At 47.2% G+C, this 22,329-nt stretch overlaps 2 protein-coding genes and 1 pseudogene across 8 annotated transcripts in view; 1 reads left to right on the top strand and 2 right to left on the bottom strand.

Annotated features, from left to right (window-relative positions):
- Positions 1 to 9,635, top strand: part of BAZ2A (bromodomain adjacent to zinc finger domain 2A) — a 16,350-nt gene extending 6,715 nt beyond the window's left edge. The window contains exons 9-27 of the mRNA XM_017536134.2: positions 637 to 737; positions 1,050 to 1,115; positions 1,298 to 1,531; positions 2,345 to 2,599; positions 2,867 to 3,081; positions 3,366 to 3,440; positions 3,972 to 4,152; positions 4,254 to 4,313; positions 5,131 to 5,275; positions 5,783 to 6,429; positions 6,573 to 6,795; positions 6,891 to 7,046; positions 7,157 to 7,308; positions 7,502 to 7,791; positions 7,897 to 8,029; positions 8,144 to 8,290; positions 8,634 to 8,863; positions 8,982 to 9,125; positions 9,211 to 9,635. Coding sequence (XP_017391623.1) covers positions 637 to 737; positions 1,050 to 1,115; positions 1,298 to 1,531; positions 2,345 to 2,599; positions 2,867 to 3,081; positions 3,366 to 3,440; positions 3,972 to 4,152; positions 4,254 to 4,313; positions 5,131 to 5,275; positions 5,783 to 6,429; positions 6,573 to 6,795; positions 6,891 to 7,046; positions 7,157 to 7,308; positions 7,502 to 7,791; positions 7,897 to 8,029; positions 8,144 to 8,290; positions 8,634 to 8,863; positions 8,982 to 9,125; positions 9,211 to 9,376 — 3,620 coding nt within the window. The 3' untranslated portion in view covers positions 9,377 to 9,635. The remainder of the gene's footprint in view (positions 1 to 636; positions 738 to 1,049; positions 1,116 to 1,297; positions 1,532 to 2,344; positions 2,600 to 2,866; positions 3,082 to 3,365; positions 3,441 to 3,971; positions 4,153 to 4,253; positions 4,314 to 5,130; positions 5,276 to 5,782; positions 6,430 to 6,572; positions 6,796 to 6,890; positions 7,047 to 7,156; positions 7,309 to 7,501; positions 7,792 to 7,896; positions 8,030 to 8,143; positions 8,291 to 8,633; positions 8,864 to 8,981; positions 9,126 to 9,210) is intronic.
- RBMS2 (RNA binding motif single stranded interacting protein 2) overlaps positions 1 to 22,329 on the bottom strand; it is a 42,552-nt gene that overhangs the window by 5,053 nt on the left and 15,170 nt on the right. The window contains exons 7-11 of one of the 7 annotated variants that reach the window (XM_017536140.2): positions 20,713 to 20,790; positions 19,663 to 19,773; positions 18,982 to 19,062; positions 18,345 to 18,431; positions 16,375 to 18,085 (exon numbers count right to left, since the gene is read on the bottom strand). In XM_017536140.2, coding sequence (XP_017391629.1) covers positions 18,351 to 18,431; positions 18,982 to 19,062; positions 19,663 to 19,773; positions 20,713 to 20,790 — 351 coding nt within the window. In that variant the 3' untranslated portion in view covers positions 16,375 to 18,085; positions 18,345 to 18,350. Of the gene's footprint in view, positions 1 to 16,374; positions 18,224 to 18,344; positions 18,432 to 18,981; positions 19,063 to 19,662; positions 19,774 to 20,712; positions 20,791 to 22,329 lie in introns of those variants that run through there. The other 6 variants (XM_017536139.2, XM_017536144.2, XM_017536141.2 and 3 more) reach the window with 6 other exon arrangements.
- On the bottom strand, positions 18,738 to 18,834 carry LOC119472368 (annotated as a pseudogene).

Here is a 22,329-nt window from a genome sequence, read left to right as displayed (position 1 = left end):
ATCAATTATGAAATACTCTATCGTTTGCAGAATTATACTTCAACAAGTCTTCCAGAAAGGAAGAAATTCAGAACTTTTAGTGAAGCAAGACCTGGAGCTGAGCATGATCAACAACTATGTCAGTGTTGATCTGATTCTTTTGAGGTGTCCGCTGTGTGGGCCGTTTTTTTCTGGCACACCCTTAGTTAATCAGTGCTTCTAACTACTACCCTCTTTCCCTGGCAGTTTGGCTTGCTATTTCCTTTCTCTGCTCTCTGCTCTAAAATCAGTCTGTGGGTTGCTGCCCTTGTCAGGTATCCTGGGAGAGAGATTGGCTACAAGGCTACTCAGCCATTGTGGCCTCTTTTCTATCAGCAGGACACCTTCTAAAGCAGTCCGATTGGAGCCAGGGGCTGGTGCTTCTGGGCAGGAGATGTCATTTGAGTTCTTTGTGCCACCCCCATAGCAGGTGCCTCTCCTACATTTTTTTCCCCAATGTTTTATTACGTATACTTAAAAAAAAAAAAAAAAAAAACTACTCTAGATTCTTCAGGGAGCTGCTTGGGAGGCCAGCTTTGAGACAGGCATGTGTTGCCCTGGATGCTAGAGATGTGCCTTCTTGCCTCACTTGTTTCATTTTTCTTTCTGCTCCCACAGAAACAGTGAGTGAGGAGGATAAAGCAAAGATTGGTAAAAGCAAGAAGAAGATGAGGCAGAAGGTACAACGGGGAGAGTGTCAGACTACTATCCAAGCGCAGGTGAGGGACATCAGAGAAATTACACAGGTTAATTTTTCCTACAACCTACTTCATCTTTTCATCTCCCACATCTGCCACTCCTTGCGTAGCAGCATATCTCCATTACCCTGAAATTTCTTGCACTTGATTTAGAGAATTGAGCTTGTTCAAAAATAACATGGGCATCTCTAGGGTGAGAGAATCAATCCATTGCCAACCCCTCATTCCATCTCTCACCTCTCCTCCCCAGCACCCTTGTCTGTTTTTGAATCCTAGCCCAAGCAGAGATGCTTTCAGAGTTTGAGGAGAAATGACTTCCCTTATGGTTTACAGGCCAAAAACAAGCGGAAACAAGAGACCAAGAGCTTAAAGCAGAAGGAAGCTAAGAAGAAATCCAAGGTAGGTGCATTTACACGCTTGCAAGTATAATTTCGAAGCCACTAAACTGATTTTGCAAGATATGTACATCAGTCTTGTTTTATAGTGAGATTTCTGGGCTGTGAGGTTGGGAGGACTGAGACCAGGGAAGGTTAGTAACTGGTATCTTTATGGCACTCTTGGTTCCTCTTTTCCTTGGGTAGGCCGAGAAAGAAAAGGTAAAGACAAAGCAGGAAAAATTGAAGGAAAAAGTCAAGAGAGAAAAGAAGGAGAAGGTAAAAATGAAGGAAAAGGAGGAAGTGGCCAAAGCCAAGCCAGCCTGTAAAGCAGATAAGACCCTGGCCACACAGAGGCGCTTGGAGGAACGGCAGAGGCAACAGATGATCTTGGAGGAAATGAAGAAGCCGACAGAGGATATGTGTCTGACTGACCACCAGGTAGTGAGGAGAGAGTAACAATTCCTGGGTCATGGAGGGGCCAGTTGGGAAGACTTTCCTTTTGAAAAGTACAGGGATTTCTGCAATGGGAGAGACATTTCCATTAAAGATTAAAGGGGCTGGGCACGGTGGGTTTTGCCTGTAATCCCAGCACTTTGGGAGGCCGAGGGGGTCAGATCATCTGTCAGGAGTTCAAGACCAGACTGACCAAAATGGTGAAATCTCATCACTACTAAAAATGCAAAAATTAGCCAGGCGTGGGGCACATGCCTGTAATCCCAGCTACCCAGGAGGCTAAGGCAGGAGAATTGTTTGAACCCAGGAGGTGGAGGTTGCAGTGAGCTGAGATCACACCACTGCACTCCAGCCTGGGTAACAGAGTGAAACTCCGACTCAAAAAAAAAAAAAAAAAAAAAAAAGGAAGGCTGGGTGCCATGGCTTACATCTGTAATCCCAGCACTATGGGAGGCTGAGGCGGGCAGATTACTTGAGCCTAGGAGTTCAAGAGCAGCCTGGGCAACATGGCAAGGCCTTATCTCTACAGAAAATATAAAAATTAGCTGGGTGTGGTGGCATGCCCCTGTAGTCCCAGCTATTTGGAAGACCAAGGTGGGAGAATCACTTGGGCTTAGGAGGTTGAGGGTGCAGTGAGCAGAGGTTATGCCACCGCACTCCAGCTTGGGTGACAGAATGAGATCCCTATCTCAAAAAAAAAAAAAATCACATAAAGATTAAAGGAACCCTTTGTAGACTTCCAAATTGTCACCTTCTGTTATGTTTAACAGAACACCCTACTTACTTTTATCTCTCCAGCCCCTGCCTGACTTCTCACGAATCCCTGGTCTGACATTGCCCAGTAAGGCCTTCTCAGACTGCTTGACCATTGTGGAGTTCCTGCATAGCTTTGGCAAGGTGCTGGGCTTTGATCCTGCCAAAGATGTGCCTAGCCTGGGGGTCCTGCAGGAGGGACTCCTGTGTCAAGGCGACAGCTTGGGTGAGGTGCAAGACCTGTTGGTGCGGTTGCTGAAAGCTGCACTCTATGATCCTGGCTTGCCCTCCTACTGTCAGGTGAGTGCAAGTCCCTCCCAGAGTAATCTGGACAAGTAAAGGCAATACAACTACTTATTTTTTCTCTTTTCCTTATATTTTTCATTTCTTTTTCTTCCTGACTCCTCACTCCTTACTTTGTTTTTATTTTATTCCTTTTCTTTTGTGGTCTTCTTTCGTGCTCCATCATAACCCTGATAGTTCTCTTCTGATGTATTTTCCTCTCGCACATTCACCCAACTTGGTTGTCTTTCCCTACTCACTCCTATTATGTTCTCTTCCACACAGTCCCTAAAGATCTTGGGGGAGAAGGTGTCTGACATCCCGCTGACAAGAGACAATGTGTCAGAGATCCTGCGCTGCTTCCTTATGGCATACGGAGTAGAGCCAGCCCTCTGTGACCGCCTGCGCACCCAACCTTTTCAGGCCCAGCCACCCCAGCAGAAGGCTGCTGTCCTGGCCTTCCTTGTGCACGAGCTCAATGGCTCTACCCTCATCATCAAGTGAGAGGCTGGGAGTGGGGATGGTCATTGTATCCCTTGCATCAGAATGGGCTGGAGGACTAGCCTTCCAGAAGTCCTCAGAAATGTGTGTTCACTGCCATGCTCTGAAGTGACTTGGGACTGAATTGCAGTGCCCTCCCTGGGATAGCCTAAGCCTTTCTCTGTCATTCATCTGATCTAGGTTCTAGGCTGAAACTCCTTTTTCAACTGCAGCCCCTTTATCCTTGAGCCTCCTTTTCCTTTTTTTGTGCTGCCACTTCATCCCATTCCCTATTCCCCTGCAGTGAGATTGACAAGACTCTGGAGAATATGTCCAGCTACAGGAAGAACAAGTGGATTGTTGAAGGCCGGCTCCGGAGGTAGGGATCAGACAGAGGGTAGCGCCCAGAGAGAGGAGAGAAGTGGGGAGGGTGAAGCACAGCCAGGATTTTGGCCTGAAATGCAGTGCCTTTAACCCCTTCCCTGGGTTTGGGACTTTACTAGGGACCAGGATGGTTTAGAGTCCAGGTGTTTCTTTTGCGGCACTATCATGTTCCTCATCAGTTTCCCTTAATCTTTTTTTTTTTTTTTTTTTTTTTGAGATGGAGTCTTGTTTTGTCGCCTAGGCTGGAGTGCAGTAGTGTGACCTTGGCTCACTGCAACCTCTGCCTCCTGGGTTCAAGCGACTCTCCTGCCTCAGCCTCCCAAGTAGCTGGGATTTCAGGCCCCCACCACCACACCTGGCTGATTTTTGTATTTTTGGTAGAGATGGGGTTTCACCATATTGGCCAGGCTGGTCTCAAACTCCTGACCTCAGGTGATCCACCTGCTTCATCCTCCCAAAGTGCTGGGATTACAGCCGTGAGCCACTGCGCTTGGCCTTTCCTTAATCTTTCTCCATCTATTTCAAGACTGAAAACTGCTCTGGCCAAGCGAACGGGGCGGTCTGAGGTAGAGATGGAAGGGCCAGAGGAAGGCCTGGGACGGAGACGCAGTTCTCGGATCATGGAAGAGACCAGTGGCATGGAAGAAGAGGAAGAAGAGGAGACTATAGCAGCTGTCCATGGCCGCAGGGGTCGAAGAGATGGAGAGGTACTGGCCCAAGATCAAGGAAAGTGGGAGTTAGAAAATAGATTCCCGTTTCTTGAATCTGATAACTTCCTTTTTCTCAATGGCCACGTGTGTCTTCCCAGGTTGATGCCACAACATCTAGCATCCCAGAACTAGAGCGCCAGATAGAAAAACTCAGTAAGGTATTGTGCTCCTAACCTCCCAAGAGTTGGAGATGTGGGCTGGGCAAGAATTGATCACTTATTTTTTTTTTTTTATTTATTTTTTTTGAGACGGAGTTTCGCTCTTGTTGCCCAGGCTGGAGTGCAATGGCGCGATCTCGGCTCACCGCAACCTCCGCCTCCTGGGTTCAGGCAATTCTCCTGCCTCAGCCTCCTGAGTAGCTGGGATTACAGGCACGCGCCACCATGCCCAGCTGATTTTTTGTATTTTTAGTAGAGACGGGGTTTCACTATGTTGACCAGGATGGTCTCGATCTCTTGACCTCGTGATCCACCCGCCTCGGCCTCCCAAAGTGCTGGGATTACAGGCGTGAGCCACCGCGCCCGGCTGATCACTTATTTTTTAAATTTAATTTTAATTTTTATTCTTTTGAGATGGGGTTTCTATTACCCAGGCTGGAGTGCAGTGGCACGATCATGGCTCACTGCAGCCTTGACCTCCTGGGCTCAGGTAATCCTTCCAAGTAGCTGGGACCACAGGTGGGAGCCACCATGCCTGGCTAATTTTTGTAGTTTTTTTAGAGATAGAGTTTTTGCATGTTACCCAGGCTGGTTCTGAACTTCTGGGATCTAGCAGTCCACCTGCCTCGGCCTCCCAAAGTGCTGGGATCACAGGTGTGAGCCACCGCACCCAACCTTAATCACCTTCTGAGTTAGGCCCAGGTGGTATCACTTTTATAGAGGGAGTAAGAGCATTTGCCTTTCTCTGCTACACTAGATGAATTCACCATCGCTCTGGAAATGTGTTTATTTGTCATCATTTTCATTGTCTACCCAGCGTCAGCTTTTCTTTCGCAAAAAGCTGCTTCACTCATCCCAGATGCTTCGGGCAGTCTCCTTGGGCCAAGACCGCTACAGACGTCGCTATTGGATATTGCCATATTTGGCTGGTATCTTTGTAGAAGGAACAGAGGGGAACTTAGGTAGGTGCGTCTGTGGGAATGTGGAGTCTGAGTCCTATCAAACAAAAATTAAATAATTCCCTTTACTTAGTAGTCTTGGGCTTCTTTCATTTTCTGATAATATAGCATAATGCTTAAGAGCACATATTCTAGAGTAAAGCTGCCTACCCACCTGCTCTGCCATTTACCAGTTGTATGTTTCTGTTTCTTCATTTGTAAAGTTGAGATAATAATAGTATATGTACTTCATAAGGCTACTGAGAGGATTAAAATGAGTTAAGTCTCTTAGAATAATACTTAACCTGTAGTTGGTTTGCAGTAAATGTTCAGCATATGATGGTGATTACTTAGGAGAATAGTGTTTCTTCCCCAGATACTGTGTTCACTGGCATATAAGCTCTTCCTAGTGGAATCTCAGAAAAGGGGGACTAAGTCTAAGAGAAAGAGTATAGGTTCTAAGTTTGTACACCCTCTTACTTTCCCCTTGTATGTTAGCATATGTCTTAAGCTCTTTACTTCTCTTTACAGTTCCTGAGGATGTGATAAAGAAGGAAACTGACTCCTTAAAAGTGGCAGCCCATGCCTCACTCAACCCTGCACTCTTCTCTATGAAGATGGAGTTAGCTGGCTCCAACACTACTGCCAGTTCTCCTGCCCGGGCCCGAGGCCGACCTCGAAAAACTAAGCCTGGGTCTATGCAGCCTCGGCACCTGAAGTCCCCTGTCAGGGGTCAGGATTCAGAACAGCCTCAGGCACAGCTTCAGCCTGAAGCTCAGCTTCACACTCCTGCCCAGCCCCAGCCTCAGCTTCAGTCCCATCCTCAGTCCCATAAGGGGTTCCTGGAACAAGAAGGCTCCCCTTTGTCACTGGGTCAGAGCCAGCATGACCTCAGCCAGTCAGCTTTCCTATCTTGGCTGAGCCAGACTCAGAGCCATAGCTCCCTGTTGAGCAGCTCAGTCCTCACACCTGACAGCAGTCCTGGAAAATTAGACCCAGCTCCATCACAGCCCCCGGAGGAGCCAGAGCCTGATGAGGCAGAATCCAGCCCTGATCCTCAAGCACTCTGGTTTAACATCTCAGCCCAGATGCCCTGCAATGCTGCCCCTACACCACCCCCTGCAGTTTCTGAGGACCAACCCACTCCCTCCCCTGAGCAGCTTGCCTCCTCCAAGCCAGTAAGTAGCCAGAATTAGTAGTATGCACTTGATTTCATCTTGCCACAGGCACCAGTGCCTGGCTGTGGAGCTGCTGCCTGAAGTTGAGGGAACCTAGAAATATGAAAACATCCTCATTTCCTTATATCTCATTTTTTTCACAGATGAATAGACCCAGTGCTGCCAACCCTTGTTCTCCAGTGCAGTTCTCTTCCACGCCTTTGGCTGGGTTGGCCCCTAAGAGGCGAGCAGGAGACCCTGGAGAAATGCCACAGAGTCCCACAGGGCTGGGACAGCCCAAACGAAGAGGGAGACCTCCCAGTAAGTTCTTCAAACAGATGGAACAGCGTTACCTAACCCAGCTGACAGCCCAGCCTGTCCCCCTTGGTGAGTGATCTTGGGGTGAAAGTGGAGTGAGAGTGGCATTCGGTGTGGGCAGTGATTCACAGCTGGCACCGCATATCTATCTCACCTGCTCACAGAGATGTGCTCAGGCTGGTGGTGGATACGAGATCCTCAGACATTGGATACCATGCTCAAGGCCCTACACCCCCGAGGTATCCGAGAGAAGGCACTTCACAAACACCTTAACAAGCACAGGGACTTCTTGCAGGAAGTCTGCCTACGGCCCTCAGCTGGTAAATACATTCCTACACACAGCTTGAGCTGAAGAGCCCAGGGTGAGGATTGAGCTTCTGGTATGGACAACAGCCTGATGGGCCTCTCCCTCTGCCTCCTCTTTTCTCAGACCCCATCTTTGAGCCCAGGCAACTACCTGCCTTTCAAGAAGAGATCATGAGCTGGTCCCCCAAAGAGAAGACATATGCGACAGACCTAGCAGTGCTTCAGTGGGTTGAAGAGCTGGAGCAGCGGGTTATCATGTCTGATCTGCAGATTCGGGTATGCTGTGATTGGCACTGTGTAGGAAGTTGTTTGAGAAAAGCGTTAGTCCCTTTTGCCCTGTTAGAAAAAAACCCTGGGTCCCTACTCACAGGCAACCTACCATGACCTTAAACGGTCATTTTTTTTTTTTTTTTCTATGCCGAATTTTCCTCCTTTTACAGTGAGTTTTGTTCCTCTCTCTTAACTGAAGGGGTGGACATGTCCTAGCCCAGACTCTACCCGTGAAGACTTGGCCTACTGTGAGCACCTCTCCGACTCCCAGGAGGATATCACCTGGCGAGGTCGGGGCAGGGAAGGACTGGCACCTCAGCGTAAAACTACCAACCCTTTGGACCTGGCTGTGATGCGGCTGGCTGCCCTAGAACAGAATGTAGAACGGCGGTACCTGCGGGAGCCCCTCTGGCCAGCTCATGAGGTTGTGCTGGAGAAGGCCCTGCTTAGCACGCCTAATGGTGCCCCTCAGGGCACCACTACAGAGATGTGAGTGACTCCCACCCTCCATTCTTGGTCTTAGAGAGAAAGGGATAAGCTCCCTCTTTAGTGGATCCTGTTCCTTATCCAAAGATCACCACTTTTTCCCTCCAGATCATATGAGATCACCCCTCGCATTCGTGTATGGCGCCAGACCCTCGAGCGGTGCCGGAGTGCAGCCCAGGTGTGCTTGTGCCTGGGCCAGCTAGAGAGGTCCATTGCCTGGGAGAAGTCGGTCAACAAAGTGGTAAGAGGCTGACAGACCCTGGAAAGGCAGAGGGGCCAGCCAGCAGGGGCGGGTGGGGTCACTGGCAGGTAGAGGATTGAGAGCTCACTCTGCCTCCTCACAACCTTGGTCCAGACGTGTCTAGTCTGCCGGAAAGGTGACAATGATGAGTTCCTTCTGCTTTGTGATGGGTGTGACCGTGGCTGCCACATTTACTGCCATCGTCCCAAGATGGAGGCTGTCCCAGAAGGAGATTGGTTCTGTACTGTCTGTTTGGCTCAGGTAAGACTTCTGCTCTTTCTTTCCCACACTCAAACAGAAAGCAGAGATTATCCTCAATCTCTTCTCTCATTGGAAAGCGTCCCAGACTGGATGTTAGGGGATGTGGGTTCTAAGTCCTTTTTGGACAAGTCACTTAATTCTGTAGCTTTAATTACTTTTTCTATAAAATGAGAATAGCTGTATCTTTTTCCCTTTTACCTACTTTATTGGGTTATGTGAATAAATCAGTGCCAACTTATGCGTGATGGTATTTTGAAGCCTTAAATCACAATCAGGCAGAGATTTAGTAGGGCAAGCAGTGCATCTCCAGCTATTGCCAATCTCACCTGTTTGCTATACTCAGCAGGTAGAGGGAGAATTCGCTCAGAAGCCCGGTTTCCCAAAACGAGGCCAGAAACGGAAAAGTGGTTATTCCCTGAACTTCTCAGAGGGTGATGGCCGCCGACGTCGGGTACTGTTGAGGGGCCGAGAAAGCCCAGCAGCAGGGCCTCGGTACACGGAAGAAGGGCTGTCCCCCTCCAAGCGGCGGCGACTCTCAATGCGGAACCACCACAGTGATCTCACATTTTGCGAGTGAGTTGAGTAAATCCTGGGGTTGACAGTTGGCTCTTCCTCTGCCAGAGGAAAGGGCTGGGAGGGGTCAGAATATTTGCCTCCTGAGATGGAGCCATCACTGTCCCTATAATGATAGGATTATCCTGATGGAGATGGAGTCCCATGATGCAGCCTGGCCTTTCCTAGAGCCTGTGAACCCACGTTTGGTGAGTGGGTACAGACGCATCATCAAAAATCCTATGGATTTTTCCACCATGCGGGAGCGGCTGCTCAGGGGAGGGTAAGTAGATGAGGGTGCATCTCCCTGCTCTTTGCTACTGCTGCAACTCCTGCCCAGCTCACAGCTTTGCCCCTGCTCTGTCCAGGTACACCAGCTCAGAGGAGTTTGCGGCTGATGCCCTCCTGGTATTTGACAACTGCCAGACCTTCAACGAGGATGACTCTGAAGTAGGCAAGGCTGGACACATCATGCGCCGCTTCTTCGAGAGCCGCTGGGAGGAGTTTTATCAGGGAAAACAGGCCAATCTGTGAGGCAAGGGAGGTGGGGAGTCACCTTGTGGCATCTCCCCCCATCTTGCAAACAAAAACCTGCCATTTTCACCTGCTGATGCTGCCCTGGGTCCAGACTCAAGTCAGATACAACCCTGATTTTTGACCTTGCCCTTGGCAGTGCCCCACATCCTCTTATTCCTATATCCCTTTCTCCCTTTCCTCCTCTTGCTCCTCAAATAAGAGGTGCAGAGATGAGGTCCTTCTGGACTGAAAGCCAAAAAAAGAAAGAAAAAAATAATTTTTCTTTTCTGTTTTATTTCCTAATTAAAAATGGGGAGGGGGAAAGAATTCCCACTTCCTCCTCCCTGCTTCCTCTCCTCCCCTGTACGTGCCCCAGCGTTCTGGGGTTATTTAACAATAGCAATAGTTCTAGTGAATGTGTGAAACCAAGAAACACTCTGTACTGTGTGCGGACCCGCAGTGACGGCCAGTAAAGTGGACTTAACTCCTAAGTGTGTCGCGCCGGACACTGGGCCCTGGACATGCTGCTTCCATGCTCAGTCCCTTCCCTGCTTCTTGCTGTTTTTCTTTTCCTACTTCCCACCCTCCAAGTTTCAGTTCTCCCATCCAATAATGTAAAACTATCGTGTACGGGTTCCTCCCTCCTTTTCTCTTCTCCCAAACCTTTTCCCTTCAAAGGAAAAAAAAGTTCAGAGGTCCCTGTCTTTTTCTCTGTCCTCATCTTCCTGCCAATAGCTATCCCCTGTATGACGTTGGATGCTCCTCACATGCTGAGTTTCCAGCCTTTTCTGAAACTCAGTAGCTGGGGAGAGAGGGCAGGGAGGCCTCCTGGGCCTTCCAGCCTCCTTCCCCACTTCCTTCCCAAACCCTCTTGGGAACTCCTCAGGGACAACTACTGCTGAGTTTGGGTGCACCCTAAGATGGAGGCCAGGTAGCAATGGACTGGCCTCAGAGAACGAGCGTGCTGTGTGTGTGTGTGTGTGTGTGTGTGTGTGTGTGTGTGTGTGAGAGAAGATGCTGTTTTTGTTACCCTGTATTGTTTGATAGAATCCATTCAGTTTCCCCAAGTATGTTTTCATTCCCATCTTTCCCATTGTTTAAAACCATCACTTTTTTTGTCTTTGGGAAACCACAGGAACAATTTCTCTGGAGACAAGGCTGTGTCTCTCCTGGTCATTGTTGTTCTAGCCTCTTCAGACTGTGCAATCTTTCAGCAGGAACTCCCTCTCCTCTCGGTAGCTTTGAATCTTAAGCTTCTACAGGGAGAGTGGTAGAACTGGATCTTTTCCTAATCCCATTGAGTTGTGCTTTTCTTTTTTACTTCATACCGCAGGACCCCTTCCCCAGCAGCAGAGACCCTGGAGCACAGAAGAATAGGGAGGAGGGGTTCTGGGTCCATCACTGCCCTACATGTGACTGTGTCCCAAGTTAAGCCCCCAACATGAGAGGAGAGCTGCTGACTCCCAGCTATAGCCATGGGCGCTTGGTCCCCTGCTTTCCTGCTCAGCAGAGCCCCTCCCTTCAGAGATTACGGGTACTTGCACTGGGGAGGTGGCCGCTGGCTGGCCCAAGCAGAGAGCTGAGGCATCCAAGAAATGTTCCATTGGGGGTGGGGGTGCCAGGTGAGGTGGAGCATTCCTTGTATTCTGGCAGCACTGAAGAGCCACTGAAGGGGGTAGGGGCAGTGTAGGTAGGTCCTGGGGCAGCCCCTTTATTCCTTTATGCCCCTTCTCCCCCAGAGCCTATTTCTAAAGTCGCCTTTTCTGTCAGATAAACCTCAAAACTTTTAATTTTATTTGAGATTTTTTTTTTTTTGCTTTTAAATAAGAGGTGGATTGAAGAATATTTGAATTGACTTTATATTATGCATAAATATTTATATTTTATCTAAGTAACTGCGCTGTAACAAACTTTGTGTTAGACAGTTGAAACTGTTAGAGTTGGGGGCTCCACTTTTTCCCCCTGGCAGTTGTCCCTGGGTATAAGATGTGCTAGATTAATTTCATTGTTGGAGGTGAGGTGGATAGGGAATGAAATCTCCATGGTTCCTACTTTGTGTTCCTCTCCCAGCTCCATCTCTTTTGCTAGGGACCAGACACTCATATGGTAGGGTGGGGTCCTAGCCTCAGATTGAAGTGGGGGCCAGATGGGGGGGTGGGGATAGGACATGATCAAAGGGGCCATTTCTTGCTTTTCTTTCCTCATCTTCACTGCCCCCTTGAGCTAGGTGGATTTTCTCTTCACAACAAGAGTATTTGGTAGGGAAAGCAGGTTTAAAATGAAAAGCTAACCCACCCCCTGCCCTTTTGCTCCCCCCCCAATCGGTCTGGTTGACAGGAAGAAACCACACCGTCAACACCAACAAGTTTCCATGTTCCTTTTACAGCAAAAGGGACTTTTTATATAACCAAATGTGGTGTTTTAGTGACTTTTTGATAATGTACAGTTTTTTGTGAATTTAAATTTATTTCTTTCTATATTTTTAGGACCAATCTCATTTTTAATAAGGTGAAAAAAAAGTCTAGAGAAAAAAACTCCTGTTTTTGCCATGTGATGTTCCACAAGTGCAGCTGTAGAAAAGTGCTTGTCAGTTGAATAAAAAAAACCACATTTGATAGAGATTCAAAAGACTCTGTGTATTCATCCTCCCTTCTGTACACCGGGGGAGATGATGGGGTTGGGATGGGTAGGACTGGCTTAAGAGACCGCAGGTCGGGGAACAACACGTTCGCCTTTTCTGTGCAAATGGCACTAGAAGCCAGACTCCTGTTCCACACCGTTTGTGTGGATGGAAAGGGTTATTAGTGCTCCTGCCTAAATGTCTGGCTGAGTTGCTGGAGCAAAGTGGGATTCAGTGCACCCAGGTCCTGCCTTGTGAGATGTGGCCCCAGCTTTCTAAGCCGTCACCTGTGTTCCTGTCATAGCAAACATGGGCCCATCACCAGCTTCCCACTTCCCACTCATGGATAAGACACCAAGACGTAGACTTTTGTGTTTTATTAAAAGAAAAAGTTTGAAGTATGACAAAATGGACCTCTACCAAATTGTAGGGAAGGACAAGGAGAAGACCAGGGATAGAAAAAGAAGAGTAAGTTAGAATGGTGGCATTGGCATAGATGTGGGAAGTATATAACACTAGTCTCCAGATAAAAAGTACAAAATGTAAGAATAAACATTTTCTGTCCACATGAAAAAGGGTATTCACCCACCCAAAAAGGGTGTATGTTGGAGAGGGGACTTCACTCAGGCTAGAAAGTATTGCCCTCCAGCCTGGAAAATTTGTCTTGGTGAACGCCCGGAAGTGTATACTAAGGTAGAGAAGGAACATTTGCTTCCAGCCTTATATCACAAACTTCCTCTTTGGTATTTGGTTACCTTCACAGCCATACACCAGCCACTGACCAGCTTTCTTGTCCTCCAAGTTCTAAGCTCTGCTCCTATGCTGGTGTCCTCCAACCATCACTTATTACCCTAAGCAGTCACTGCACAGCCTCCTCCTCTGGCCTATCACATTAGGACCTATCTGGAGAGTTCACGCTATTCTAGGGTGATCAGTGAGCTAAAAATCCCAGAGAAAACATTCTAGGAATGGAAATTCCCAAGAGTTTTTACAATTATGAGCCTTTTCTAGTCCCCAGCTTCCCAACCCTCATAGAGAGAAGGAACGAAATAGGTAAATCAGGTATTTATGCCCTTGTTGAATTGTGAGATTGTGAGGTAGATGTGTAACAAGGACAAGGAAATTGGGGGATCTGCTTGGAAAATGCACATTTATTCAAAACAAGTGGACAGGTCAGGGGTAACTGGGGTGATGAGGGCACCTAGCTTTTGTCTAGTTATGTGGGAGACTGTGCCCTAGGAGGAGGAGCAAAGATCAGAAGGGAGACGGAAGCTCACAGTCTGGTTTTAGCTGCCGACTCCTATGGGAAGCCTACCAAATGAGGAAATTTCAGGAATCTGCTAATGCTTGGGAGGACTGAAAATGCAGGCAGCACAGAAATAGAGTAGTTAGTTTAAAAGGGAATCAGGAAGGATTGGTATAAAAAGGCACAAGGTTTGGAATTTACCCTTTACAGACTGGCTTTTATAACACCCACCCTCCTCTCTCAAGCCCGCTGATTCAGGGCTAGCAGAGCCTGGGGGCAAGGTTGGGCCAGATCACCCACCCAAGTTTACTGCCCTTGGCCAAGAATGCAAAGCCTCTCTTGAGTGCAATGTTGTCACTTTCCCAGAAGGTGGGGCATGTGCACAAGGCAGTGGCAATAGTTCTTTTCTAGAAGAATAGCAGTCACTGCTTCTAGGGGGATCCCTACCATTCCAGCAAGGCCTGTCACAGCATCTGTATGATGCAAAGTAACAGCTCACGTGCAGGCCTCAACTCCCAATGGGTTGACATTGGAGTGACAGGGAGTAGGCACTGGAGACATTGAGAATGAATGAGCTCACTGATTGGCAAGTTAGGAAAGGAAAGGGAATGGAATGGAGCTGAAGTGGCCCAACCTAAGCATGGCCTGTGAAGCAGCAATGTCTGATCTTCGTCCCCAGTATGAGTTCTGCCACTCCCTATGTGTTACTGAAAAGGTCTATTACCTGTTAGAGCCACCAGGCTTCCTAGCCTGGGCAACTCTTCAAATTCTTTGACTAAAGACACTACAAAGGGCCGGGTTTGGTGGGTAATCCCAGCACTTTGGGAGGCCAAGGCAGGCGGTTTATTTGAGCCCAGGAGTTTAAGACCAGCCTGGGCAACGTGGCGAAACCCTGTCTCTACTAAAAATACAAAAATTAGCCATTTGGAGGTTAGGAGTTAGAGACCGGCCTGGCCAACATGGTGAAACCCCATCTCTACTAAAAATACAAAAATTAGCCAGGCAGGATGGCGGGCACCTGTAATCCCAGCTACTCAACTAAAAAGGCCAGGCATGGTGGCTCTTGCCTGTAATCTCAGCACTTTGGGAGGCTGAGGTGGGGGGATCATTTGAGCCCAGGAGTTCAAGACAAGCCTGGGCAACATGGTGAAACCCCATCTCTACTAAAAATAAAATTAGCCAGGTGTGGTGGTATACCACTACTTGGTGGCGGGGGAAGGGGCACCTGAGGCAGGAGGATCACCTAAGCCTTGGGAGGTCGAGGCTCCAGTGAGCCAGGATGGTACCACTGCACTCCAGCCTGGGCCACAGGAGAACCTGCCTTTAAAAAAAAAAAAAAAAAACAAAAAAAAAAAACACCTTTTAAAGACAAAAAAAAAAAAAAAACCCCAAACATTAAAAATAACATCTCATCCAAGCATAAAAGCTCATACCTATAATCACAACATTTTGGGAGGCTGAAGTGGAAGGCTCACTTGACAGTTGTTCAAGACCAGTCTGGGCAACACAGTAAGACTCCTGTCCCTACAAAAAAACTTAAACTAAATGAGCATGGCAGTATGAGCCTGTAGTTCCAGCTACTCGGGAGGCTGAGGTGTAGTGGGCTATGACTGTACCACTGCACCCCAGCCTGGGTGACAGAGTGAGACCATCTCTAAAATATAAAAACATCTCTCTCCATCATCCCCACATCTTCCTGACCTCTCCTGGCACCCTCCTCCAAAAAGTCCAATCAGTTTAGGGTCTGAATATCAACTCAGAGCCTGAGATGTGGAGTTCTAACACTGTAAAGGATTACGCCATCTGAGGAAGGGACTCTGGTATGTTCTATTTGACTGAAAACAGAAAAATGCCAAGTACTAAAATATTTTAAGAATTTTATGAGCATCTGTAATGAGTTGGGGTGAGACGTAAAGTACAAAGAGAGTAAGATCTGAGCTCTGTGAAGACAGGATTCAGAAAACACTAGGCATAGTGTTTAAGAGCCCAACCCTAGGCTGTAAGCTGGAAGGCTCCCCCACAATTCCTCTGCCATCACCCCAACCAATTAGACTATTTTATGGGAGAAACAGTATCCCTCCTTTCCTCCAAACACTCACCCACTGTTACAAATGAACTAACAATTAGGTGGGAAAATGAGTGTAAACCCAAAGCACCAAAATGGAAATTCCTCAGTGCCATTAGCCACTGCAAAATAACTTGAGGCTCCCTATCACTTCCCACACCCAAAACAGAAAAACATGTAATACAATCTAACAAGTAGATTCACATGAGAAGCCCAAAAGGCAAATTCAAAATTTCAAACAAAAAATTAGGGCGATTTAAACATTTGTTTAACTATGGAGAAAGAAGACAGAATCAAGAGTTCTGTGAGGCAGAGGAGCGGGGAGTGGCCATATCAACAATGGTTTCTATGCATGAAAGGCCCTTCCTAAACCTCCTACCATACATAGCAAAGCTGCTTCTGTCTATCAAATGAACAGATTTCTAGATTTTCTCTCAAAGGCCACTGACAAGAAAGCAGCTATGGTATATTTTCCTTGACTGACAGCTGGAGACTCAAAAACAAAAGCTATCTGCCCAGCCGAAGCCCTCGAAAAGGCAGAAGGTAGTGGGTTTGGGGCTGTTTTACACTGGATGAGCCCCTCCTGAGGTTGGAAGCATCAAGAGGAAGACCACAGCAATTCTGTCCTTTACATTTTATATCCTCCCCATTGCCTCGCACTCCCTCACCCCCAGATGTACATAGAAAGTCGACACTAGGGGGCACTGGGACTCTCAATTCTGGGGTGGCTGGGAAGGGAGGGAAAGCTGGGCCAAGCTCTATGTCCCACAACTGATACTACAGTTTCTTCCTCCCTGCTGTCACCCCCTTCCTCTCCCTATGGCTCGCCTAATGAACACCTGTCTCTCTATCCTTCATCATTTGCTTTTGTTTGACTTGTTTGGTGGAGAGGCACCTGGCCTTGGAGTACAGGGGAGTGGAATTTTCCTTTCAGTGCATAAGGGAGTGACTGGGAGAAGACAGGAGCAGGATTTTACTTCCTAGAAGATGGGCGAGGCTTTCTTCAATCTGTCTCCATGTGTATAGTCACATCTTGCAGAAGGGAACATTTAAAGACCAAGACATAGGCTTTTTAAAAGGACTTAAAAGGACTCCTAACCTCACAAAGAGTTGGAATTTATTGCTCTTTTCTACCCTCGCTCCCTGTTTTCCTTCCATAAGAAGGAAAATTATTTCTGATGTCCTAGTTCCCTGGGCACGGGGTCCAAGCACACCAGGGCAGGGCAGGTCGCTCTGGACAGTTTAGAGAGCTTTGTCCTTTCCCACCGTTGCACAGCACACACCAGAAGAGTGCCCTGAATCCTTCTGAGCGCGTGTGTGCACTCAGCATGGAGCCACAATTCTTTCAAGGATCACTCTTGCTATATGCAGAGGTATCAAAGGTCAAAGTCTGGGGAGAATCCTAGGATCTCAGTCTGGTCCTTCCCAAACAGCTGCATGAGTATCAAAGGCACTGTCTGTCCAGGGTTTGGGCGAGCATTTACCCTAACGGAGGAGGCAGGGACAACACTGTCTATAGCAGTGTTTCCCAAACTTGGCAATACTGACCTCTGGAGTCAGATAATCCCTGATTGAGGGTGGTGGAGACTGTACTATGCAGTGCAGGATGGTTAGCAGCAACCCCGGTTTCCAGCCACTAGATGCCAGTAGCACACACATCTCACCTCCAGGCGTGGCAATCAAAAATGCCTCAATGTTGCCAAAGGCCTCTAAGGGACAAAACCGCCTCTGGTTGAGAACCCCTGGTCTGAGGTGAAGCAGCAGATCTTCCAGAGTGCAGAAGGAGCCTATGCGGATTCAACTAGGTCACAGCTGCAAAGGCTCTAAGCACGGCAACGTGCACAGGGAAGAGAAGGGCCGTGAAGCCCGGGACAGACAGGAGGCAGGTAAGGCAGGTACTCCCAAAGGCTGTAGCTGGAAAAGACATTTCCTCAGAATCTGTTGGCCTTGGCAGTGAGAAGAGTTGGTCAAAGTAAGTCTATTCTTCTGGAACTTGCCAAGGAAGACCTAGTCTTCAACCAAATTTGGCTCAAGGGTGTGTTCTCAGGGCTGTGGAATTGTCTCATTAGTAAGCCTGGGTCACATCTGTGCTTTCTGAAGCCAAAGTCTAGTTTTTTCTCCCAGAAGGTGGCAACATGGAGGAAAGAACAGCCACTTCCATGGCCTACTTAGTGTTCTGCCTTGTTCCTTGCCCAGCCTGCGCACCCCACCCCAAATCCCACATGAAATTTCATTTTTAAATATCCATAAAATTAAAAGCTGTAGAAGGGCAAAGTAGGCAGCCTCAGCTGTTTAGAACAGAGGAAAAAACAATCTGGAAAAGAGAAAGAAGGAATAACATGGGTGAAGAGATGGGGTATGTGAGCTGAGAGTTTTACAAAACAAAATTTTTAAAGTCTGCACACTTTTTAAAATACATACACATACACATCAAAAAAGCCCATCACCAAGCTCAGTAAGCAGGGCTCCTGCATCAGTGCTCTAGCACCACAACTTTGTTTTGTTTTGGGTTTTAAAGAAATAATTACAAATCGTTTTAAAAGCATCCCCAAATAATTCCAATACATCAAACACTTTTTCATATAGACGAGAAGAAGCTCCAACCACCAGGACTCTTCAGGGTAAGGAACAGTACATTGCAGTTAAAAACAAAAATCTTTCTTTGCAAAAGAAAAAAAGTTTTTTGGATCTCCTTGAATGTAGTACACACAAAAAGTGATGGTTCCCCAGGCTCCATCAGCAATGGAGAAAGAGCAGAGGGCAGGAACGTAGAGATTTCTTTTTCCAGGCCCAGGCCTGTGAAAAACGATGGCTAAGTGTGAGTCCTTAGCAGGGCCAACAGGTGGTCTGCATTCCTGGTTAACCCTCTGGAATCTGGGAGCATGAGTATCTCCAAGAATTCATTTCTATTCAGTAAAGATGGGGAGGGGAATCCTAAAGAAGGCATAAGCCAGAGAGGAGATAAGACAAATATGAGAACCTGTGTGACTTTAGGCCGGGCCGAGCTGCTGTTTACCAGCACAGCCTTCCCTGCCCCCCAGCATGTGGTTCTTACCCACTGTTACTTGTTGAACTGGAAAGAATAGACCCCATGCTCTGAGGGCGCGTCCATTGCCACTTGGTTCTGCTGGCTGCTGCTCTCCTGTGCCATGGCCAAGGAGGGGAGTCATCTTGCATGTTCCTTTCCTCATCTCCCACTACAGCAGCCTCACCAAAGCCCACCCACTGTCAGTGCCCTCCCAGCCACCCACTCTCCACACTCATGTGTGAGTGCTTCCACCCACGGCACCACTTCCCTAACCTTCCTAGCAGTCTGTCCTCTTCCCAAGACACATTTGTCAAAACGAGCCAGCATCCTGGTGTTAACTACTGCCTGACCAAACATGAAGAAGGGCCTCATTCATGAACTCAGACCAAATCCTTCTTTCCTACATCTGTTGTTGTTTTTTTAAATATGAAACGCTTCACAAATCTCCATGTCATCCTTGCACAGGGGCCATAATCCCTGTGTCATTCCACTTTTGCAATGTGTGCGGCTGAAGCAAGGATATCCTTCCTACAGGCTCCATATACCTACCAGCTACCTGTGAACACAGAGCCAGCATCATTGTGAGAGGAAGATCTTGATCAGGGTGAAACCTGCCTCTGTTCATTTTCCTAACCGCAATCCAAAGAAATGATAACACACTTACCTCGACTGAAACACTGGAAGAAGGCACAGGGGCATACTGGGAGAGGTAAGCTCCTTGCATAGCTGCAGCCGCTGGCATATACTAGAAAGAGAAACATCAACGGGCTTACAGCAGTGATTCTTGGCTACATTTGAAGCAGTTGGGGAGTTTTAAAAAAATACTGACACCTGTGTTATGCCCAAGACCTCCTAATTTAATTGACTTGAACATTAGCTTCTTAAAAGCATTTCAGGTGGTTCTAAAGTACACTGGCTTAGAGAGACGTCTCCCTATATGACTTTCTTCTCCTTTTCCTCGACAGGCTCCCTTCTCTACCCTTGAGCCCTTCTATACAAAAAGGAATGCAGTAAGCCTAAAAGAAACCTAATGAGCTTCCTCCATCCTTCCAGGTACTATTTTGATGAGGATTCCTAGGACATGTTTGTATCTTTAATATGCAGACAGAAGCACTATTCATGAGGTGCATGAGTAGGAATCAGTTAAGAGTGGGGTCTGGGGAGCAAATGGCTATATTCCTGGCTCCTGGAGCACTACCACTATAGTTTATGTTCTGTTCTGAGTGTACCCTGGATGACACTGAAGTAATGTCATCATTATTCATAAGTTACTTATCCTGAAGAGTATTACACAGGTATGCCTTGCTCAGAAGGAGAGTTTACAATCAGAAACATCCTGCTTTACCGTGCCTGTGCTGCTCAGGGAGAGGTGGCCCAGTTGCTGGGTAAGAGGTCCCATCATGGAGGCTGGCTGGAGAGAAATAGGATGGTCCATCCCTGGTGTCAGAACTGAACCCTAGAAGCAGCAACAAAAGACAGTGTTAGGCCGGGCGCGGTGGCTCAAGCCTGTAATCCCAGCACTTTGGGAGGCCGAGGCGGGTGGATCACGAGGTCAAGAGATCGAGACCATCCTGGCCAACATGGTGAAACCCCGTCTCTACTAAAAATACAAAAAATTAGCTGGGCATGGTGGTGCGTGCCTGTAATCCCAGCTACTCAGGAGGCTGAGGCAGGAGAATTGCCTGAACCCAGGAGGCGGAGGTTGCGGTGAGCCGAGATCGCACCATTGCACTCCAGCCTGGGTAACATGAGTGAAACTCTGTCTCAAAAAAAAAAAAAAAAAGACAGTGTTAGCTGCAGCATCCTGTGAAGCTGCCTAAAGCAGTGATTGGTGGCTGTCAGGACCACTGGAGACAGACATTTAAGAATCCTGGGAAATGGTAAATGAGCAGCAACCCAACTATGCAACAGGAATAGGAACTCTGCCTGTCAGTGTGGAAGGACCCTCGTCCAAGAATAACAAGCTTAGGTCTTACTTCTGGGTTGCACAAGGGTCTAAGCCAGAGCTCACACCTACATCTCCGGGCATCAAAACCCATTGTTTTTTCTTTTTTTGAGATGGAGTTTCATTCTTGTGCCCAGGCTGGAGTGCAATGGTGCAATCTCGGCTCACTGCAACCTCCGCCTGCCAGCTTCAAGCAATTCTCCTATCTCAGCCCCCTGAGTAGCTGGGATTACAGATGCCTGCCACTACACCCGGCTAATTTTTGGTATTTGTGGTACAGAAGGGGTTTCACCATGTTGGCCAGGCTGGTCTTGAATTCCCGACCTCAGGTGATCCACCCGCCTCGGCCTCCCAAAGTGCTGGGATTACAGGCGTGAGCCACTGTGCCCGGTCTATTTTTTCTTTACATCAAATTGCCTCTTTGGTTTCTGCCCACTTCTGAACACTCACTGAAGGTTGCATGAGGTATGAATGGTGGTGCATCCAAGATAGGTTAGGTACTTGTAGGGGAGATGTCTGAGTCACTCTCTAAAACAAGGAAAAGCAAAAATGTTAATTGCCTGGAAACTACTGTTCAGCCCAAGGATCTGGCCATGTTCAGCAAAGCCCAGAAAAGTTGGAATGCCCCACTAAAAATAGAAACATTAAGAAAAACTGTTTAAAAAATATTAGCAACTCTTAAAACTCAATAAATAAACCAGTGGAAAAAAAGGGCAAAAAGGAGTTCAAAATTACAGTGAGCTATGATTCTGACACTACACTTCAGCCTGGGTGACAGAGAGAGACTCCATCACTAAAAAATGTTAAAAGAAAAAAAAAAAAAGAAAAGGGTTTGGAAAGAAGATATACCGGTAGCCAATGAGTGCATGAAGGAGGCTCAAATGCAAACCAAAACCACAATGGGATACCACTGTATACCCACTAGGATGGCTACAATTATTATTTCCATTTTTTGAAACAGGGTCTTGCTCTCTGTTGCCCAGGCTGGAGTGCACTGGTAGGACTAGAGGTGTGCGCGACTACACCTGGTTAATTTTTGTATTTTTTGTAGAGCCATGTTGCCTAGGCTGCTCCCAAACTCCTTGGCTCAAGTAATCAGTCCACCTCGGCCTCCAAAAGTGCTAGGATTACAGGTGTGAGCCACAGTGCCGGGCCAGCATGGCTACAATGAAAAGGACAGAATGGCAAGTGTTTTATGCTGCTGCTGCTGGTGGGAATGTAAAATGGTGCAGCTACTCTGGAAAATGTGTTAGTAGTTCCTTAAGAAATTAAACATACAGTTACTATGTAGACCAGCAATTCCACTTCTAGGTATATACCCAAGTGAAATGAAAACATATGTCCACACAGAAACTTGTATGTCAATGTTTATTGCAGTATTATTCATAATAGCCAAAAGGAAACAACTCAAATGATGATCAATTGATAATTGGATAGACAAAATGTGGTATACCCATATAATGGAATATTATTCAGCTATAAAAAGAATGAAGTACTGATAAACACTACAACATGGACAAATTTTGAAAACATATTAAGTGAAAGAAGCCAGACAAAAAAACTACATATTGCATGGTTTTACTTATGTGTAATCATACGATCATACAATTTTCTGGGCTTTGCCTATTATGTACAGAATAGGGAAATCTATAGACACAAAAAGTATATTATGGGTTGCAGGGGCATTTCAATTCAAATTGGATTTGAAATAATCCAAAAAATTACATTATTTAATAATTTGGTGCTAGGCCAACTGGTTAACACTCTGAAAGAAAACAGGACTCCTGGCTGGGTGCGGTGGCTCACATCTGTAATGACAGCACTTTGGGAGGTGAAGGTCGCTGGATCATGAGGTCAGATGATCAAGACCAACCTGGCCAAGGGTGAAACCCCATCTCTACTAACAATACAAAAATTAGCTGGGTGTGGGGCGTGTGCCTGTAATCCCAGCTACTCAGGAGGCTGAGGCATGAGAATCGCTTGAAACCAGGAGGCAGAGGTTGCAGTGAGCCAAGATCACACCACTGCATTCCAGGCTGGCGACAGAGCAAGACTCCATCTGAAAAA

The sequence above is a fragment of the Cebus imitator genome, unplaced genomic scaffold (genome assembly GCF_001604975.1).
Source record: "Cebus imitator isolate Cc_AM_T3 unplaced genomic scaffold, Cebus_imitator-1.0 Scaffold96, whole genome shotgun sequence".
NCBI lineage: Eukaryota > Metazoa > Chordata > Mammalia > Primates > Cebidae > Cebus > Cebus imitator.
Note: the sequence above shows the minus strand (reverse complement) of the source record. Positions and strands in the feature narration are given on the sequence as shown.